Below are 18,800 nucleotides of genomic sequence, written 5' to 3' on the forward strand. Positions count from 1 at the left end.
CAGATCTAACTGACACCTTTATTTTCTGTTTAAGTACAATGTCAAAAGAAATAAGAACAAACTAGAAGCTGTTCTTCAGCTCGGGGATGCATTTGTTGAAGAGATACAGGCAAAGTTTCATTCTTGTTATTCACAAATGTGTAATTAATAAACTCCAGTTAGTTAATGCCTATGTTTCACCCGTCTACATTTCATTACATGTGCATAAAGAAACGTAACACAGAGTTACAAACTCAGAAGGCTGAAGTCACAGGACCAATCTAAAGTGAGCTGGTGGAAGAGGGACCGTGATGGGCAGCGTGTGAAGACCATGCCAGCTTGAGGAACTTCTACGGGATTCAGAGTTCATCTGGGCTGCTTTTGTAGCAGCCTTCTTTGTCCAGTTGGTGTCAAATACTTGAAAGGGGTCCAACAAGTGACAGGTGAGGCCACAAAACATTCACAACTTGTTGTCAGCTGATGAACATTGTTCCTCAATAAGTCAACCCGCTGTCACGTGACAGTAAAGCCATCATCCGTTGCATTTATGTTTGCCCTCAGAGTGGTTTTGTGCAGAGTGTGATCACAGCAGGCAGACCACCATAAATGGCTTTTATAAATACATTCCCCCAACAGAGTTTGTGAAACTCCATGATGATAAGTACATCATCTGTGAACAAGGTTGGTGTCTCTTTTTCAGTCGATTTGCATTTTTTCATCAACACACAATTATTAAATGATTCATTGTTTTCCAAGTGCTTGCTTCCACCATCACAAACTTCTTTAATGTCATCCTGATTGTCCTTTGCTCTTGCAGTGTTTGAAAAACAGCCTTTCCTCAAAAATATTGCTCTGTGACACTGGTATGTTGCAATCTCTGTTGCTAGGTCCATCATACCCGTTTGCATAAATGGTAGGACTGGGCAAAAATATTTTTTATCTAACATATTACTTTAGTTCCTTGTTAGTTAAATGTCTTTTTTCATGTGCTCTCAGGCCTCAAATATTAAAGTTACCACAATCTTCACGTTCTGGTGCCATGCAAGCACAGACACTTTTCCACAGTCAACATTCCAGAAACAAGATCTGTTCCATTCTGTTTGAAGCTATGAAGACAACAGCTCCAGGAATGTCAGTGAAAGCCTTCACAGCAATGTTGGACCAGAGAACAAAGTGGTTTGGAAGAGTGAGTACAAATTTTTAAGCTGAAAGACAAATGCATTCGTTATTATTATAAGTAGATGTAAGGCTGGACAGTATGGCAAAAACGAGTCTTTGAGTCCAAACAAGGCACAAATTCAAATATACCCACAAATGAATTCAAGTTCCACAAGTGGCTGTAATATTTCAGGTTACTAAAAATGAACTGAACTGAAGACCATATTAGACCGCATTGGCAGTTGCATCCTTTCTTTGGTTTGAGAAGGTACATTGACAAAACATAAATGGGGTGACCTTGTAGTTCATTGTCATTTAAAGCTGTTCTATAAATTGTTTTTCAGACTGGCAAAGTGAATGCAGATGCTTTTCAGAGGAGCTTTCTGCAATATGTGTACTGCAGCTCTGAAGAGGACCAACTTCTGGAAAAGGAGCCATTTGTCTGTCCAGCCTGTAGTCCTGAAACGGTGGCTGTTTCAGTGGATGGCAACAGAAAACTCTACAGGTTCCAGAAAGCAAACCAGTGAGTTTTTGTGTACACATTAAAAACAGCCAATGTATGTATGTGCTTGCTATTAACATCATAATAATATAGTTTTTCCTTTTGTTATTTAAAATTAAGCTGTTGATACTGTAGCTGTTGAATATAATAGCCATGTTAGACGTCGTAAACTTGTCATATAAATACAATTATTATAATTTATTATTATTATTATGTAAAACTCACTGCAGTGGTTATCCAGAATATGTTTTGTTGTAGGAGTGAAGAGCCAGGGTTTTTTGATGGAGTGTTTTTATCCCAAGACTCTGAGGTGTCCAGTTTTGTTGAGGAAGTCCGGGGGGCTGTCAAGAGTGTAAGTTTTCAGTCAGGCTGAGCAGCAGGTATCTTTGGCTTATTTTATAACTAATTGGAAGTGAAATTAGATGTTCGGATCAGGGAATCTTTGATCAGGTGTTGAGATGGCAATGGCAGGTTGCTGAGGTTAGCAATGCAATCAGACTTTCACAAAGAGTGAAGTTGCAGAGCTGGATGAAAAAAAATACAACTAGATTTTAATCCAGAGGGCACAGTATGTCTATAATATTGGTTGCCGCACATACAGTATGTCTGACACAATATCTGACAAAGTTATACTTTTGCAAATATCCTCCTGCATGCTAAATGGCAAATAATTTCATTTGGTTTGTTATACTCCAGGGATTTGCAGATGGAAGATGGGTCAGGCAATCAAAGACAAAATCTAATCAGACTGTAATTGTTGGTGTGTTTGAGCGTGCAACCCTTGTATTTAAATGTTTACTTTGGTAGACGGCAGGAAGAGCAATGTGTGGGGAATCCCAATGGACAGCAGCAAGAGAGACATCAAAGCAGGCCAACAAGTTGGACGAAGAAGGTGTAGAAATTGCTGTGTGCAGGCATGGATTCCTCCTCAAAGGTTGGTATTGGTCTTGATAAATTGCAATGAAAAATATTTGTAGATAAAACATCTGAAGCCTATTCTTCAGTGTGCAATGTGCTCTCTACTTATTTCTTTTTTTTTCCCAATAGGTCTGAATATGTCTAGAGGAGAAATCTTTGCATATCCAATGTTTCTCCAAAAAGAGTTCCAGGATGCTGCATTTTTGTCCATGGATGTGACCTGCTGTTATGTGCCATACCTGGAGAAGGTGTCAGAGATCCTGACTCATCTTCAGCCTCTTCAGAAAATCAGACATTGCTTGTCCGTGATGCATGCCAAAGCCCACAATACAAAATGTGAGGTGATGCTTTTAACTACTTTTACATTTTGATGTAGCCAGCAATTAACGTAAAGTACCACAATGAATGATGTTGTGACCCAACAACAACCCAGGAGTGTGTTTTGAGTTGTACATGAGCCCCTATGTGCTGTCCTCTACAGCTGGTGACCTTGGGGATATGTATCAATATTGATCACCCTGTTGTCCACCCTGTTTAACAAGTCCACTGCTTCCTGTAGATTCTGTGGAATGCAGGGAACCAAGAAGGTGCCGGAACCACTCTTGGTGAAGAAGTAGAGAAACTCAATAGTTTTCTCTCCAGATGTGCCCTGACCACAAAGTATATGTCCAAGTCAGGTTTGTAAGATTCTTTGGCCCCTGCTCCCCTGCAAATGTACACATTAACATTTTACAATTGATTGTGATTTTTCTATTGTTCTTTACAGTAAGAACTGATATGCTTACTGTCCATGCTATTGGGTGGAATCAGCGTAAAGAGAATGGCCTCCACATTGCCTTTGTCTTCCAGATTCAAAAAGGTATGTTCATGTATTGAAAAAGGATGGACTATTTTACACAGTTAAATTTGAACTTAAAGTCCACCCAAAATGCATCACTTCAGCTATGTATATGTAGTTGAATATGTCATTTATATTAAATCAGGCAGGAACATATACTTTTTGGTATTTTATGAAATGACAGTGTGTTGTGTTTTGCTGTTTTGCAGACAGTAGAAAACACCTTAGATGCAACAGAGAGCCTGAAGAAGATACCAGGACCAGTTGCATTGCAGTGATGACATGCTAAAGCAGTGGGTTGTTGATGTCAAGCAGTGGGCCAGTAGCGGGAAGGGCAATGTTGTTTTATACATAAACACTGTTGGAGTAATTTGGTTGTAATGCATGTAGCTGTTGCTTAATGTTAAATTATGATGTGGGGATGGGCACTATTTGCAAGTCTTAAGTCTTCAATTAGAATTTTGACTTAAAGAAAGTACATATTTTATCAATGAAAACCAAATGATTGGTGCATGTTCATGCAAATCAGACCAAAATGGAACCAATATTATTTGAGGTAGGAAATGACAGACCAAGCACAATGTGTCAGTAAAGCCCAATTTATACTTCTGCGTTGAACTCCCGCCGTAGCTATGTGTAGGCTGTGTGTAGCACGTGACTTCTACGTGTACCGTCCTCTCCAAAAATATAACAACGCGTCAATTCTAAACAGATGCAAGCGCTGTGATTGGTCTGCTAGAACCCCTCCCCCGGGTTTCACATGCTCCCTCTGCATGTGTAATTGTGCGTCAACGCGGACAACGACACAGAAGTATAAATGAAAACCAACGCATAGTCTATAGCGTGGTTTCTCATGCTTCGTTTGAATGTGTAATTGTGAGTCAGCGTTAAGGCTCCATGTTTGCAGCATTCATGCATGCTCTGTTGTAATTCTGATATTTTCAAAAGGCACTTGTTTGTTCTCATTCTTGGTGCAAGTATCACAGCTTCTCATTGGAAACAGAAACTAGATCTGTAGAAAATTATGAAGCTAAGGATTTCCACTTTCTTAATACACAAGAGCACCATGTGTTACTTCTGTCAGTTCAGAGGATATCGTTTTTGAAAGTTTGGCCTATATGTGGAGCTACAATAAAGATCATGGGCTCACCAGATTCGATGTGTGGAATGGATAGGGGACAATCCCCCATCAATGACTTTCATAAAGAAAGACTGTGGACGATGGACTCTTGAAAAGTGATGATAATAAAGATATCACACAGATTAGATGCCTATGTTGCTTAGACCCTAATTGTTGCTGAAACATGCAGTCAGTGTCCAGTACGGTATGAAAAAACATACGAGATTGTTTTGTGTCCAAATTAAACATTGTCCTAAAGTGTGTCTGTTGCCGCTGTATTATGTGCAATTAAGAAAACTTAATTGTGTTTGAAACATTTCTCTTCAGGAAATGCAGCAGCCAGTTCTGTTGATGCTCGTGGTTTGCAGATCTCCATCGAAGCACTCTTCGTGAGCATTTGTCAGAAGAAGCACTACCTTTATAGACAGAATGGTATGTATTATTAAATGTAAGTGATGTAGATGGAAGTTATATTGTTTCTGTTCATTAAATGCCATGGCAGCTCTTTTGTAATACCATTGTCTTTACTCTTATTACAGATCGCAACAAAAGGCGTCAGAAGATTCCTCAGAAGATTGCCAAAGAAAAGAAGCGCTTGCTAGATGAGATCCAGAGATACAACCAACAACCTGATGGTGATCCTGTGGACACACACTCAGTTGTACAGAAACTCTCCAACAAAGCTGCAGAGAGCATGATATGGCCTTGTGAGGAACAGAACACAGATGCCGTATTAATATTTAACTTTGTGTTTATTTAAAATGTATCAACATCAAATTATTTTATTAATGTATGATGTTTTCATTCCTTCAGACGGTGTAGACATTCTCGCCAAGAAGAAGCTTTCTGACCAACTAATGCTGGTCTTACGACTGACGGAAGAAAAGCAGATCCTTGTGAAGGAGATGATGCAGCACTGTCAGTACCTTAAGGACTCCGTTGCAAAGGTCCAGACACTGATAGCCACCATTTCAGATTGCATAAAAACAGGAAGTAAGTGTAAATCAAACTATATGGCTTTATGCACTTTAAAATTCATAGGTCAAACTATTTTCACATGAAAAGCAATCATGCTAGTATTGGCTCAAGAACTAAGGATACATGGCCTTCAAAGATTATTTTATCCAGTTATTATTTTCCAATTTGACTTTGTATTTAACATTTTGTTCTAACATAAATAAGCTCTCTCTGATAAAATGTTCAGTGTGACGGTAATTCCATTATTCTTCATGTGTGGATTTATAGGCTATCCCAATGGATTCACAGAGGATGATGATCCTAGATAAAAAAGTTCGTCAAGACAAACTTAGAGAAGGCTTGAGCATTACCTCAGACAGAAAGTTTGAAAAGCAAACTGTTTAAAAAGTTTGAAAAGCAAGAGAGGCATTCTTCAAGCAACTCCTCAGCTGGTGGAAGATGAAGGGGGAACTAGCATGGAAATAGCATGTTTGGCAGCGTGACCTCAGCTCTGAGACTGAGGATGACGATAGCATGATGATAGCATGATTGAGGTGGGGACTAGCAGTCACTAGCATGTTTAATCCCTTTTGATTAGCATGTGACTTTGACTTGAAATGTTTCTAGCATCTTTAGCAAGATCACTAGCATGTTATAGCATGATTAGCAAGTTACTAGCATGTATTTAGCATGTATTATTAGCATGATTTAGCATGTATGTAGCTGGATTTGTAATAAGCATGGTTATGTTTGCAACTGATAGCATGTTTCTAGCATGATTAGCTGTTACTAGTATGTCGTTTATGGAATTAGCAAGTTACTCGCATGTTTGATTTGTCATCAAACTATTGAGTTGACTTTGGCTCATCACACATCAACCCTTACAAAAAGAGAGAACTGGGAGCTTTCAGATACAACCTGAACTAACCACATTTTGAACATTAGAGGTCACAGTCACACCAGGTCACATATTAAGATAGATGTATGAAACTTACTACACTGAGAGCTACTGGCCATGTAATATACTTCAATACTGACTCTGTAAAACATTGTAGTTATTGTCTAAATATATATCAACCATCTAGTAAAGCACATGTTATACAGATGAACGGTTAGCAGGGTTGGGCCAGATTGCTTTGAATACAAAACAACATAGCAGTATTAATAATCAGTTATGCAATTTACCTTTTAGCAGCAACCCAAATTGGAATATGATTTTAAGAAGCTCAGTGATCTGAGGCCATGCAAAGTAAATGTTATGACCATATCCATCTGATAATCAACTCATCCCATGGTAGGAACAAGCCACATGTCAGATGTGGAGACTGTTCATAACAGTGTCATCTTCAGAGATACATGTAGGAAACTTTTTAAACAGGGATATTGAGGCTACTACATTATATATTCCAGACCATGTAGGACCATTCAGGTGGTTTGGAGGAGCTAAAGCATGCCAGAAGGAGCATATAAAATCCCAATATATGCCCGTGTCAGTGGTACTTTCTCATCCTAACTTTTCTGGAAATGGGGTTTGTAGTTTCTCACAGTGACAGGTGTTGGAAGGAGGAAAATTAAAATAGAAAACTATTTGCCCTTTGTTGTAGAGATCAAAAAAATATTTAAATAAATACAGAGGATGCAACAGGGCCAACGGTATGTGTAACGCACTCTTGTTTTTAAATACCAATAATAATTTTACAAGTACAAGAGGAGACGACTACCCATCATAGACCATAGTCTTTTAGTGTGTTTTTTTTTTTGTTTGTTTTTTTTACCATTATAGCAGCATTAGCATAAATAGATATTCATCCTTCCTGAATGTGTGTGTGTGTGTGTGTGTGTGTGTGTGTGTGTACTTGTACAACTGTCTTTGTGAGGACCAGTTTGATTTTTAGTCCATCGGAGTGAGGACCAAGACAGTACAATGAGTAAAATGAATGACATTTTGACCAGTCCTCACTTTCTGAGAGCCTGTAAAGGTCAGTTTGAGGGTCAAGAGCTGGGTTTTAGGGATCAGGTTATAATGAGGATTTGGGCAGTTTTAGGGTCAGGGTTCAGGTCAGACACTTAGTTGTGATGGGTAGGGTTATGATAAGGACCTAGAGATTGCATTGTGTCAATGAATGTCCTCACAAAGATAGATACAAATGTATGCGTGTGTGTGTGTGTGTGTGTGTGAGAGAGAGAGAGAGAGAGAGAGAGAGAGAGAGTGTGTGTGTGTGTGTGTGTGTGTGTGTGTGTGTGTGTGTGTGTGTGTGTGTAAATCTGTTTACACAGTCAGAAACAAACAAAAAGCTTTATTTTATATATTGAGCCTGTGTGCTCCCTGAAACTAGACCTGAGATGGCTTGTGTCCGTGAAATGAGAAAATTAAAACTTTGTTGTATAGCTGAACCAGATACATGGTTGGAAAGGCCGTGACCTGGAGAGTAACATATGTTAGTATGAAGATTCGACATGGCTCCTGTTTTGAAACACTGACCTTTGAAACTTCATGTCGGTACATGTTTGAAGGCTTATAATTCAGCAACAAAAGGGGCTACAGATATCGGGCCAACTGTTATAGAGAGCTCTTGACCTGAGAATAAGCAACAACTGGGGCAATTATCCAAATATGGATAAAATATGGGTTATAATTGGTTAAAATAGTTTGAACCCATTTAACAATTAGATATTTAAAATCTGATTACATAGACGTGTTTACCATCCCACTAAACCCACACTATACTCACATCTCACTATTTGCAACCTCCAATTGTAAGAAAAACACTATTTAAAAAAAAAAAAAAAAAAAAACTACAATTCCCTTATATCCACACCATGCAGCTTGATACAAATCAGCACTTCAGTAGTAGTTCTTCTGGTTTGCAAAGTAGGGTTGTACAATAGGGTTGTAAAAAGATAATCTACTGGATATATTAAATATCTAGTTCAGCCAAACTAGTAATTGCACTGCATCTAGATGATCTATGTTAACAAAAAGTAGATATGTTGGTTTATTTCAGATATTTTAGCCAAAACAGGAGTACAACGCGCAAACTCCGCCCACAACACAAAGCACTTCCGTAACCGTATGCTACCAAAAACTGGTAAAAAATGTTTTCTCATTTTCCAAGGAGAAATTATTAAAGGTGATAGCCTTAACATGAACATAACGTATTGTTGAGTTATCAATTTGTTTTTCTGTGGAGAGATGTTGAAGATATCATTTAAAAAGCGGGTGTCTGTATACATTTGGTCCAATATGTGCTGTAAAAATGTTCATTGGTTTAATAGAAAGTCAATAAAGATTAAAAAAAGAAAAAAAAAGAAAAAGCGGGTGTCTGTGAAGAAAATACTTCTGGGCAGAAGTACGTAATGCAAGCTACGTGGTTTCAGCGATAGCAACATCAATAGCAACCACCATAGCAACGAACTAAAGATACAACTAAAGATAATGCATTCACTGAACGAAGATTATGAAAACAAAATGCAACTGTAAGGTTATTCTTAACACCAAAGCTGGCTATATACCTTGTACTACAAGGATTAAAAAGGTTACTCCTACGGAACAAAAAATATCTGGGAATATACTGCAAAATATAATATATTGCATAATACCTTTCATATATACATATGCGAAACTAGTGCTTATATTTATCAATATACTGCAATATATGCGTTGACCATGTATGGTTATATATTGATACATATTAAATATTTATAAATGAAAACAAAAATAGCATTACATATATTTTTCACAAAGTTTTATCCTTTATTGTGTATATTGCACATACCTGTTCCCATAAATGTGAATGTATTATGTTAAAAGACAGTAAAAGCTAAAAATAAGTCTTATTTCATACGTTTTGCTCAATATGAATATAGGGGGATATCTTTTTGTGTGTAAAGTTCTATTATTTTGGTATTTTATAGTTTTTGGGGTTACTATTGTACATACAGGCGTGCTTGTGCTTTATTAACGAGCTTGAATATATGGGGCCAGAATGAGGTGAAAATGAAACTTTGTCATAGGACAAAATGAGAGATATTTATACACCCTCAAGTACTCTAGTAAAAATGTCAATTCCATGTTTTCAGAGAAGGAGAAACAACAAGAAAACCCGCAACAGAACTTTTATTGTGAAATGCTGATAGGAAGTGCCAGACAATGCAGACTAGTTTCTCTGGTGGAAGGAAGTGAAAAGGCAAACTGTACAATACAACGATTGGTCTTTTGGATAATGGAAATATTGGATGTGATGAGGTCCTTCCCAACACCCAGCCCTAATGAACAAATAATGAAACAGATTTATAAAACAAATACTATTTCATTAGATTGTAATCAATTCTGTGCAATACAACTTTATTGTTGTCCACATGGCCCAGTTTAAGAGACACAACATTTGTTTCTTTGCACCATCAATGTGACAACAGTATTTTTAGCAGACTTTCCTTTATGATACAGTCATTCCCATGTTCTCCTGCGGTTCCCAAGATGGGGGCCAGGCCTTTTGGCTGAAAGAAATGGCAAAATAAAACGTACACAAATTATGTATTTAATTTCTGAAACAGGTTAAATATAAGGATAGCCTCTGACATGGTTTATAAACCCTGTTAGGCTTCTACATATTTCCCTGATAGAATGGGGTGGAGAAAGCAGAAGAGAATGTAGAATTATATTATTGACAAGGCATATGCACTTTTTTTTCAGTGTACATAAACTCCAGAGTCAGCTAGAAAAAATAACTCTAGACAGAAACTGTGGTTAATGTCAACGTGGTCTGTCTGAATACTCGATTCTGATTGGCTGGTGTGTGTTCAAACAGTTGAATGCCACTTGTTTTTCCAGCCATTAAATTAATGTGCTGCCTTCACTGAAGCACAAACAGACAAACATCGGATTTCATTGTTTTGATGTGTTTGAATACTAATATCTCTTTGGATTTTTTTTTATTTTTTTTTTATTATCATGTCCCATGCACTCACATGCTTGTTTTGTTTCTCTCTGCAGATATGTGAGTAGCTCATATCAAAGAAAAGTTAAAAGGTTAAAAAACTGTATTATTTAGAGATGTTTAAGATATATATTGTGCTAAATTTCCTACAGCTTCTACCTTATTTTATTTATTCTCAGGGAGGTAAAGTAAGTCAGATCTGTTCTATCTCATAATCATCTGAGTTCATCTTCACAAAACCGGTCACAGAAGACTTCTCCGTGGTCTGTTCTTAGCTATAAATCAATGCCAGGGGAGGCAGACTTGTGTTATATACTACAAGTCAGTTTATTTATTACAATTAGTAAATATTCTACAACTACTGTATAAGTATTAAATAAAGTATAAATCTGAGTAAGTTCTCTGCTCAAGGCAATATCAGCGATGGTTCTGGAGCCGGAGAGCTCTTCAGGTCTGGAGAGCAGCGTCTGATTTCATCATCACTTCAGTCTTTTATAGACAGCAGGTGGCACATATGAAGCTTTATATTATTTAAAACTTTATTTTAAATTGTGATGAGTGCGGCAGGGGCCGAGAGCTGTGGGAACGGAGCAAGGCCGGTGGAGTAACTGAAAATAGTGTGACGAGAGACGACTGCCGCACACAAACAGAAACAAAACAACTAATCTATAGAATTTACCCAATAAATGTGAGGTAACAATTTGCATCGACTTTGGTGGGGTAGATTTAATCCCTTCTATTGAGTATAAACTATCTGAAGTAAAAAGCTATTAAATGCTTGCATAAATTGGGTAACAATACCTCACATTTATGTATATATTCAACAACAGCTACTTACTCATTAAAATTAGGTAAAAATTATCTCTTCAAATCAAAGTTAATTAATATCAGTTAATAACAATTACTTATTCAGAGAAGGTAAAATTTACCCCCCACAATAAAGACATTCAGATGGTTCATCAGATCAATGTTTTTAATCCAAAAAATCCTATGAAACACTCAAAATATAGTGCAGCACAACAGCTTTACACAACTGTTTTATAACCCACTGATCTATCAAATGTTGTTTCAATAATGTTGGATAATAAAACATATCCCTGTTTTAGGACACCCAGATCAGAGCGGAAAAGAGAAGTGAGGAGAGAGAGGAGAAGAGAAAATGAAAGGAGAAGTGAGGAGATCAGAGCAGTGCTGGATGTCCAATCACATTAAGATTTTCTTGTATCTAAACTCTTAGACTAAACTCTTTGCTGTCTCTTCAGATTTACACAACAGTGACTGACCAAATCTGTGGTCCAGGTATTCATATAACAAATAACCAAACAGCCTTGTTTATATGCAGCAATGATGCACCAAATTATCAAAAAACACAGAATAAAGTGCTAAATAAAGTACAACAGCTTCACACAACAATGAACGAATTGACTTTTTATAACTCACTAAGATAACAGTTTCAAATGTTGTTTCTGGATAATTGGCTACTGCAAACAACACATGCAACTTATTCTATTTTAAAAGTCAAAAGCACACACACAAACTCCACATGGTTGTTTCTGTGCATGTACAGTATCAAATATCTGGATAAAGATAAAACAGAACACCAACATTCTTTAGTTTTTGAGCTTGCTCTCACTCTCAAAGATAGGATGAGAATAAAAGAAACAAACAAATGGGGAGGGAAAGAGGGTGGAAGGAGAGATCAAAATTCTTCAGGCCACTTTCTATTGGTATTCCTTTTCTGTCAATCTGGGGGAAATCACAGAGCAATGGAGTGTGCTGAGAGAGAGTGGATGGATCTGTGTCTGTGTGTGGAGCAAATAAGGGACAAGAAGAAAAATATAAAACTACACTCCATTACAACTCCATTAAAAGTCTGTCCAGACAAAAGATCCTCTTCGAACAACAGGGGAAATGTGTGTCTACTGCATGAGCTTATTTTTGAGGCTGTGGACCTTTTTCAGTAGTTTTGCCCCGTCAATTTCCAAAAAAAGTTTTTGAAAAGCTTCAAACGTGTTCTTCAGCTTCATGACATACCTGGCAGTCATGGAAAAGATCTTCTTGTCTTTCACCGAGGTAGTTAATGAGGCAGCAGACAACAGCATCTCTTTTTTTTCTCAATGTTCTGTGTCTGTAGGGAGATACAATTTAGTGATAAGACTGTTAGCGGTGTGGGGAGTGAGTGATCTACATATACTAAGACCGAATTCTGGCCCTGCAACAGACTGGCGACCTGTCCAGAGTGAACCCTGCCCCTTCGCCTGATAAATGCTGGGTTGGCTCAAAAATCTTGTGACCCGAACGGACAAAGCAGTAAAGAAAATGGATGGATAAGACCGAAGTCACACATTGATGTTAAAAGGTTTAAGTTGGTAAGGAGCTCAACTTAGCGCACAACAAAGCAATTGTTTACAAATTACTTTACTTTTAATTCACTCATATCGATAATTACATATTTGTGAAAAAATAAAATAACATACGTCATTTAAAGTGTCCAGCAGAGGACGCATCTTGCAACCAGCTGCTCCTCCTTTGGCACGCATTAGACCTGGTGTGTACTCATCGAGCTTCCGCATGAATGTCTCCTCCAAGGAAACTGTTGTGATGCGTCTAAACTCCTCCTTGATCTAGGAAGTAAAAGGACCAAAAATTACATTTTAAATTAAAGACCAGCTCTCATAGTAATCACATGAATGTATCCTAGTGGGAAGAAAAAAAATGACAAGACATTCTCACCTGAGCCTCAGTGAATAATGCTGGCCACCTTTCTTTAAACACACCCACAGAGGGGCTGAGGCTGACCACTTCAACTCTTCGGCTAGAGAAGGTTTTATTCATTTTATCTGCAATTATCTTTGCATTGTTTTTCTTTGTAATTTCAAAAATTAATTCAAGCCTCTCTTTCTCCAGAGTCTCTTGGCTTTCACCAGTAGGGTGCGGAGGGAGGTAATTAACCTCTGCTTTTTTGGGCTTTTTTATATTTTTCGAAGGCACTGCATCACCTGGATGCTTCCTTTTTAAGGTGTTGATTTCAATTTCCGGGTAAGAATATTTTCGAGATCTTAGCTTGGCACGGTAATTGTGCATCTTGTTTTTTATGCGCTGCTGCCAGCCATATAAGCCTGCAAATGATCCCGGCTTCCTAAGACACGGAAACTTAGAAACCAAGGCTTCAGCCACTGAGAGGATTTGCTGATTGGTTGGGTAAGCAGTGTAAGAAAAAATTACTTTTGCAAGCTCTTGCATTATTGCTGATTTAACACTGGCATCCATGAAGTGTCTTCCAGTGGCATCATAGGAGTTGTTTGCCTCTGCGAGGATGAGTTCTAGGTCTCGGGAAAACTCCGGTAATTGGAATGGCACTGGCCATGCAGCAGAGCGGACATGAATCGGGGAGAATAATGGTGTCACTGGAACTTGACGATGCGTAGTTTGACACCTCTGAGGATGCATCATGATCTGCGGGGCAGATGTCCGTTTCAGTAGTACTTGCAGGATAGGTGCTCACTGAACTCAATGTAGATGATTCAAGTACTGGGTGTAGGTCAAGGGTTATTGTCGGCTCTTTTAGGATCACTTTGACAGTGGCCTTGTCATACAAGTCAGCAGTTGAGGTGACACTGAAAAACTCATTGTCAAAGTGTTTGTCTTGGTATAGTAGTCCAATTTCCCCATGCAATTGAAAAGTTTCAGTAACTATGGAAACAAGATCTTCCACTGTATTTGGAATTCCTGTTGGAAGTTTCGGCTTTTGAATGTTGTGTTCTTCTAAAACGACTCTTAAATGGACCGCCGTTGTTGTTTGGAGTGTGTTTCCTCAGCTGTAGAGACAGAGAAAGAAAAGAAATTGAGACAGGTTATTAATAGTTGATGAGCTTACTTGCATAGGTTTGCTTCAATATTCTTCTGCCAAAGCAATAAACAGATATTTAGTTCAGTGGAAATTTCAATAAATAATCTTTGATTGTCATTATTATTTTAAGAAGAGGTAGATGAGGAAAGGAGGAGAAAAAACGGAGAGTAAGTATGCATCACATTTTCCCATTTTCTGTGGGCAATCGTCCCTGTTAAATAAACATTACAATAAATAAATAAGACAGGATTCCTGGCCATACAGCTGTTAAGTAATTGTTTCAATATCTACTTGAAAAGTGCACACATATTTGATATGACAACATAAATAAAATCAACCCATTACACTTACTCTTATGTGCAAATGAAGTGTTTAAGGGTCACCATACGGCCTTGATCTGGCTTTGACTAGTTTCTAACCTTAAAACCAGCGGTCAGACAGTCATGCATGCTGACTAATCTTGTAAAAAGCACACCACGACGGCATTTCAACTTACCGGCAGTTGTGCAGACGGTGAAAGCCCGGGACACAACAAACCGATGGCAAAGAACTAGCAGCGACGAAAGCAGACGTGCCGTTGCGTGTCAACGCATTCTCAGCCTAGCAACGGCACGTCTGCTTTCGTCGGGGTCAATTTGTTTATTTGAACACGTCAAACCGACGCGTGGAACACAATAAACCAAGTTGCCTGACCGACGGTCCGATGTTGTCCGACGTGGCTTGATGTGTCCCGGGCCATGGTGACGCCAGCGACAGATTCAAACTCTAATTTCAAGTAATGGCATGATAAACAAACGAAAGCCGAATACAAGTGAAGTGTAATATCTCATAATTAAAAATATATATATACAGCACTCCTATGTAAATAGCTTACCTTCACTTCTGCTGTTCGATAGCAGCCAGAGAGAGGATCCAGCGTCGCCCACACTCACTCACGGTGACGCTTTGGGGGTATATTTTACTGCATTTTTCTATGTGATGGTTCTTACTGTTGACGAATGGGTAGCATATGTAGAATTTACCCATTACTTTAGAATTCGTTGGCTGGCTGCAATAATCATGTACATTTTATATGGTTTCCACAGATTATATTTACCACTCTCCAAAATCACTTTTTTCAGGCCTGGTCCTCTCTCGTGCTTTACTGTCGTCACTCCTCCTTTTATCCTCCCCGAGCTCCTCCGTGGGACTCGAGACCGGTGAGTGGAGCATCATCACTTACCACGGCCTCTCTCCGTTTTGGCCCCGCCCCCTCGTCACATAAATATTATTTGTAAATGTTTACATGAATATTAGCTCATTCTTCTTGTACAGCTAAAACAGTAGCCTACTTTCATTTTTGTAGCTAATTATTATTAAATTGTTATTTTTCTAATGTTCTGTAGCAAACCACAGCAAAAAAAATACTATTTGTATTAGTACCGAATAATGTACATTAATGTAATAAGTTTGTTTTCCCATATGGATGCTTTTCACACACAGCTTTTAGTTTTTTAAAAAAATAAATAAATAAAAGGTGTAATTAATGCACACATTTGTAGTAATTTCCCAGTGTTTATTGATACAACAAACTGTTTAAAGACAAACATAAGTGCTCAGAAAAATCAACCTCTGTCAGCCAGGTACTTCTCCAGATTGTGCCACGATGAAGAAAAGAAAAGAAAAGAAAAGGAAAGAAAAAAAGAAAAGAAAGAAAAGAAAAAAAAAAAAAAGAAAAGAAAATGTATCTGGCAGTCTGGCAAAGGTAATCAATTATATTAAAAAATGACTGATTGATAAAGTAATATTTAACCGAAACCCCTTTGAAACAGCATTGGATAACATAAAAAAAATAATGAAAAAAAAATTGTGGAAAAGACTGCAAATAATATTTTTACAGAAGTGTTTTCCTCTCACAGTTTCTCATCTGAACTATACATGAACTATAACTGTTTGTCACAACTGAATTTGCTCAGAAGAGACGTGTAAAGACTTCTTTGAAAAACTTCTGTTTTGTATTATTAAAAGCATTGTTTGTCCATACAAGGGTACATTTTTGATATTTCTACTATGATATTTACTAAATATCTTCTGTATTTCTGCAGTAGTGTACTTTATTTTTTATAGACTCGACTCACTGAGACACATTTGGAGCAATCTGTGTCAATGTGCTAATATATGACAATATAATATCACTTGTACATCTAGCCTCTAGTCTGAGAATATGGCTGTTCATATCCAGATATTTACTGAATAGACAAGTATATAAACATATAAAGATGCAGGTATAGTTAATCAGGAACTAGAGGATGATTTTATTTGATCAATATTGTGTGTGTCATCTCTGTGACAGACTGGTCTCCTCTTCAGGGTCATTTTCAATCTTTTGGCCTGTGGTTGCTGGGATAAGCTCCAGCTCCTGGATATTTCATACACACAAATTTGTTTTTTGTTTTTTTTTTAAGGTAAAAAGATGTAAATGGACATATAGAAAACTGTCATCATGTAGCAGTAATTACATAACACTGAGTGAGAGTAATGTGAACATGATCCTCAGGCTTTGAATTAGATAAGAAAAAAGAGAGATTTAAAAAACAAATCATTAAATTTCTATCTTTATACCTCATTACATCACTTATTACAATCAGCTCGGAAACGCGACACAAACAAACTGTTCGAGCTCAGAACAGCTTTCTCGAGAGACAAAGTTGATTTGGTGACACTGTTACTGCTACAGATGCAGCAGTGCTGCGAGATCCAGTGAGAAGCGTCTGAATCAGCACAGAAATTATTTTCCATGGCAACAAACGGTGCCGCCATTGCGTTGGTTTTGTCATCTTACTTCCGGCTGAAGGACCCTGACGTACCCTAAGCTGGTGGCCTAGATAACAGAACGCAAATATATCAAGTATTATCATGCTCAGTTTTAGGGGCTGCAAAAAAATTGTATTAAAAAAACAATTGCGGCAACGATGTTACGAACACAATGCGAAAGCGGGTCGGAGTGTCGTGGCTCGCACTTTTACAATTGACAACCCACCACCTAAAGAGAGAGAGCACCTGAGACAACGGCTGAAGCGCCCACCCAAGCGCTCTTATGTGTGTTCATATCATTTCATTGGACGGGAAGCCGACTGACGAACACACTTACCCTGAGAAATGTGCTCGGCTACGATGTTCAGGTGTTTTGCGAAATTCTTCCACACCCTGCCAGATTCTGGAGCTGCAAATTCCCCTCGTTGAAGTCGCTAACCTGATTGCCTAACTCCAACCCCACCCTAATCCTAACCCCTCCCCCACACCTATCTCCTAAACCTACCAATACCAGGGGGGGCATAATCTGGCAGGGGTGCAACTTTCGGCACTACACCTGTTAAGAAGTCAACGCCGGGGGCTGAAAGGTTGTCAGAATCAGGTAAGCTAACTTAACTTAACTAGCTGTGTTTGCCTCGCCTAACGTTATATTTATGAAGTCCGTTCTATGAATAGATTTTAAGATCAGTACGAGCAGGTTAACGAGGTACAACGAATTTTCCCTGATGATTGCCCATTGTCCACCTATTTATTTCATATTTACGGTAGTACAATAGATGATATCCCTTACCAAAATAACCTACAGGAATCCTGCAGGAATATTATGCAGATTTCCTACCAGGATTTACCTACCGGATTTTCAGCTCATTTTCCTGAGGAAACCTGCAGGAATTTTATGAAGGAATACCTGCAGGAATTATATCCCTGCAGGGTTTGTAAAATATAATATTCAAAGTTACTGCAGGACGTTGTGGATATATATACAATTATACAGGTCTTCTTATGTCTTCTGTAGGATTAATGCAGGGGAATAACTTCACAACAAACAATGTATTTTCACAAATTATTTATTGTATTTATTGGAAACTGTAAGAGCAGAGCAAAGCAGAGACCAACTATTCACAGCCAAATGAAGCCTCTACACTGTTTTCCTGAAAAAAAACAAGTAAAAAAAGAGAAATTTAAAAATTTGGTTGTGTGTGTGTTGTGTGTGAGAGAGAGAGAGGAGAGAGAGAGCATGAGCGTGTTTGTGTGTGTGTGTTGTGTGAGAGAGAGATAGATGAAAGAGAGATCATTAACGGTGTGTGTGTGTGTGTGTGTGTGTGTGTGTGAGAGAGAGAGAGAGGAGAGCATTGAGCATTGTGTTGTGGTGTGAGAGAGCATGAGGGCCCTGGTGAGGTGAGAGAGAGAGAGAGAGAGAGAGAGAGAGAAGAGAGAGCATGAGCAGTGAGTATGTTGTGGTATGACAATTATTACATTACTCGTAAACTTGTGCTCAATCATTTAACTTTTCTCTTTAGTTGCTGCCCTGATGACTTTTTTGGAACATCAGGGAACTATTTTTGTACTGTGTCTGTAAATGCCATTCCACTTATCATATGTGATAACATTATTACAATGTTGCCACTATTAACTGCAAACATCATGTTTGGGTAAGAAGAAAAAAGCAGGACTTTTTCTCACTTAGGATCAGCACAACTGTTGTCCTGGTCAAGAGCTGGCTTTGCCATAGCGCCTGTGTAGATTGC

General features: G+C 38.2%; 4 protein-coding genes across 18 annotated transcripts in view; 2 read left to right on the top strand and 2 right to left on the bottom strand.

Moving 5' to 3' along the window:
• LOC109103223 (NLR family CARD domain-containing protein 3-like) overlaps positions 1-18,800 on the bottom strand; it is a 1,793,396-nt gene that overhangs the window by 761,180 nt on the left and 1,013,416 nt on the right. The window lies entirely within an intron of this gene.
• Positions 1-18,800, top strand: part of LOC109070511 (ribonuclease inhibitor-like) — an 862,999-nt gene that overhangs the window by 262,880 nt on the left and 581,319 nt on the right. The gene's annotated exons all lie outside the window — the stretch shown is intronic.
• Positions 1,072-5,815, top strand: LOC109111702. 7 transcript variants are annotated; one of them, XM_042748685.1, is made up of 9 exons: positions 1,072-1,165; positions 2,447-2,573; positions 2,687-2,898; positions 3,117-3,234; positions 3,324-3,416; positions 4,843-4,947; positions 5,055-5,240; positions 5,329-5,508; positions 5,761-5,815. In XM_042748685.1, exons 1-9 carry the CDS (start codon positions 1,088-1,090, stop codon positions 5,799-5,801), a joined length of 1,140 nt encoding a protein of 379 aa, XP_042604619.1. In that variant the 5' UTR covers positions 1,072-1,087; the 3' UTR covers positions 5,802-5,815. The 7 variants fall into 7 exon arrangements, with proteins under 7 accessions (XP_042604619.1, XP_042604617.1, XP_042604618.1 ...); XM_042748687.1 differs by lacking the exons at positions 1,072-1,165; positions 5,761-5,815 and adding exons at positions 1,233-1,660; positions 1,898-1,991 and having other exon boundaries at positions 5,329-5,669; XM_042748683.1 differs by lacking the exon at positions 5,761-5,815 and having other exon boundaries at positions 5,329-5,671.
• Positions 8,339-15,034, bottom strand: LOC122141373. The gene is made up of 6 exons (XM_042748691.1): positions 14,756-15,034; positions 13,143-14,227; positions 12,887-13,033; positions 12,640-12,695; positions 12,444-12,537; positions 8,339-9,969 (listed from the first exon to the last, which is right to left on the bottom strand). Exons 2-6 carry the CDS (start codon positions 13,860-13,862, stop codon positions 9,874-9,876), a joined length of 1,113 nt encoding a protein of 370 aa, XP_042604625.1. The 5' UTR covers positions 13,863-14,227; positions 14,756-15,034; the 3' UTR covers positions 8,339-9,873.

The sequence above is a fragment of the Cyprinus carpio genome, chromosome B22, assembly GCF_018340385.1.
Source record: "Cyprinus carpio isolate SPL01 chromosome B22, ASM1834038v1, whole genome shotgun sequence".
In the NCBI taxonomy this organism is placed as follows: domain Eukaryota; kingdom Metazoa; phylum Chordata; class Actinopteri; order Cypriniformes; family Cyprinidae; genus Cyprinus; species Cyprinus carpio.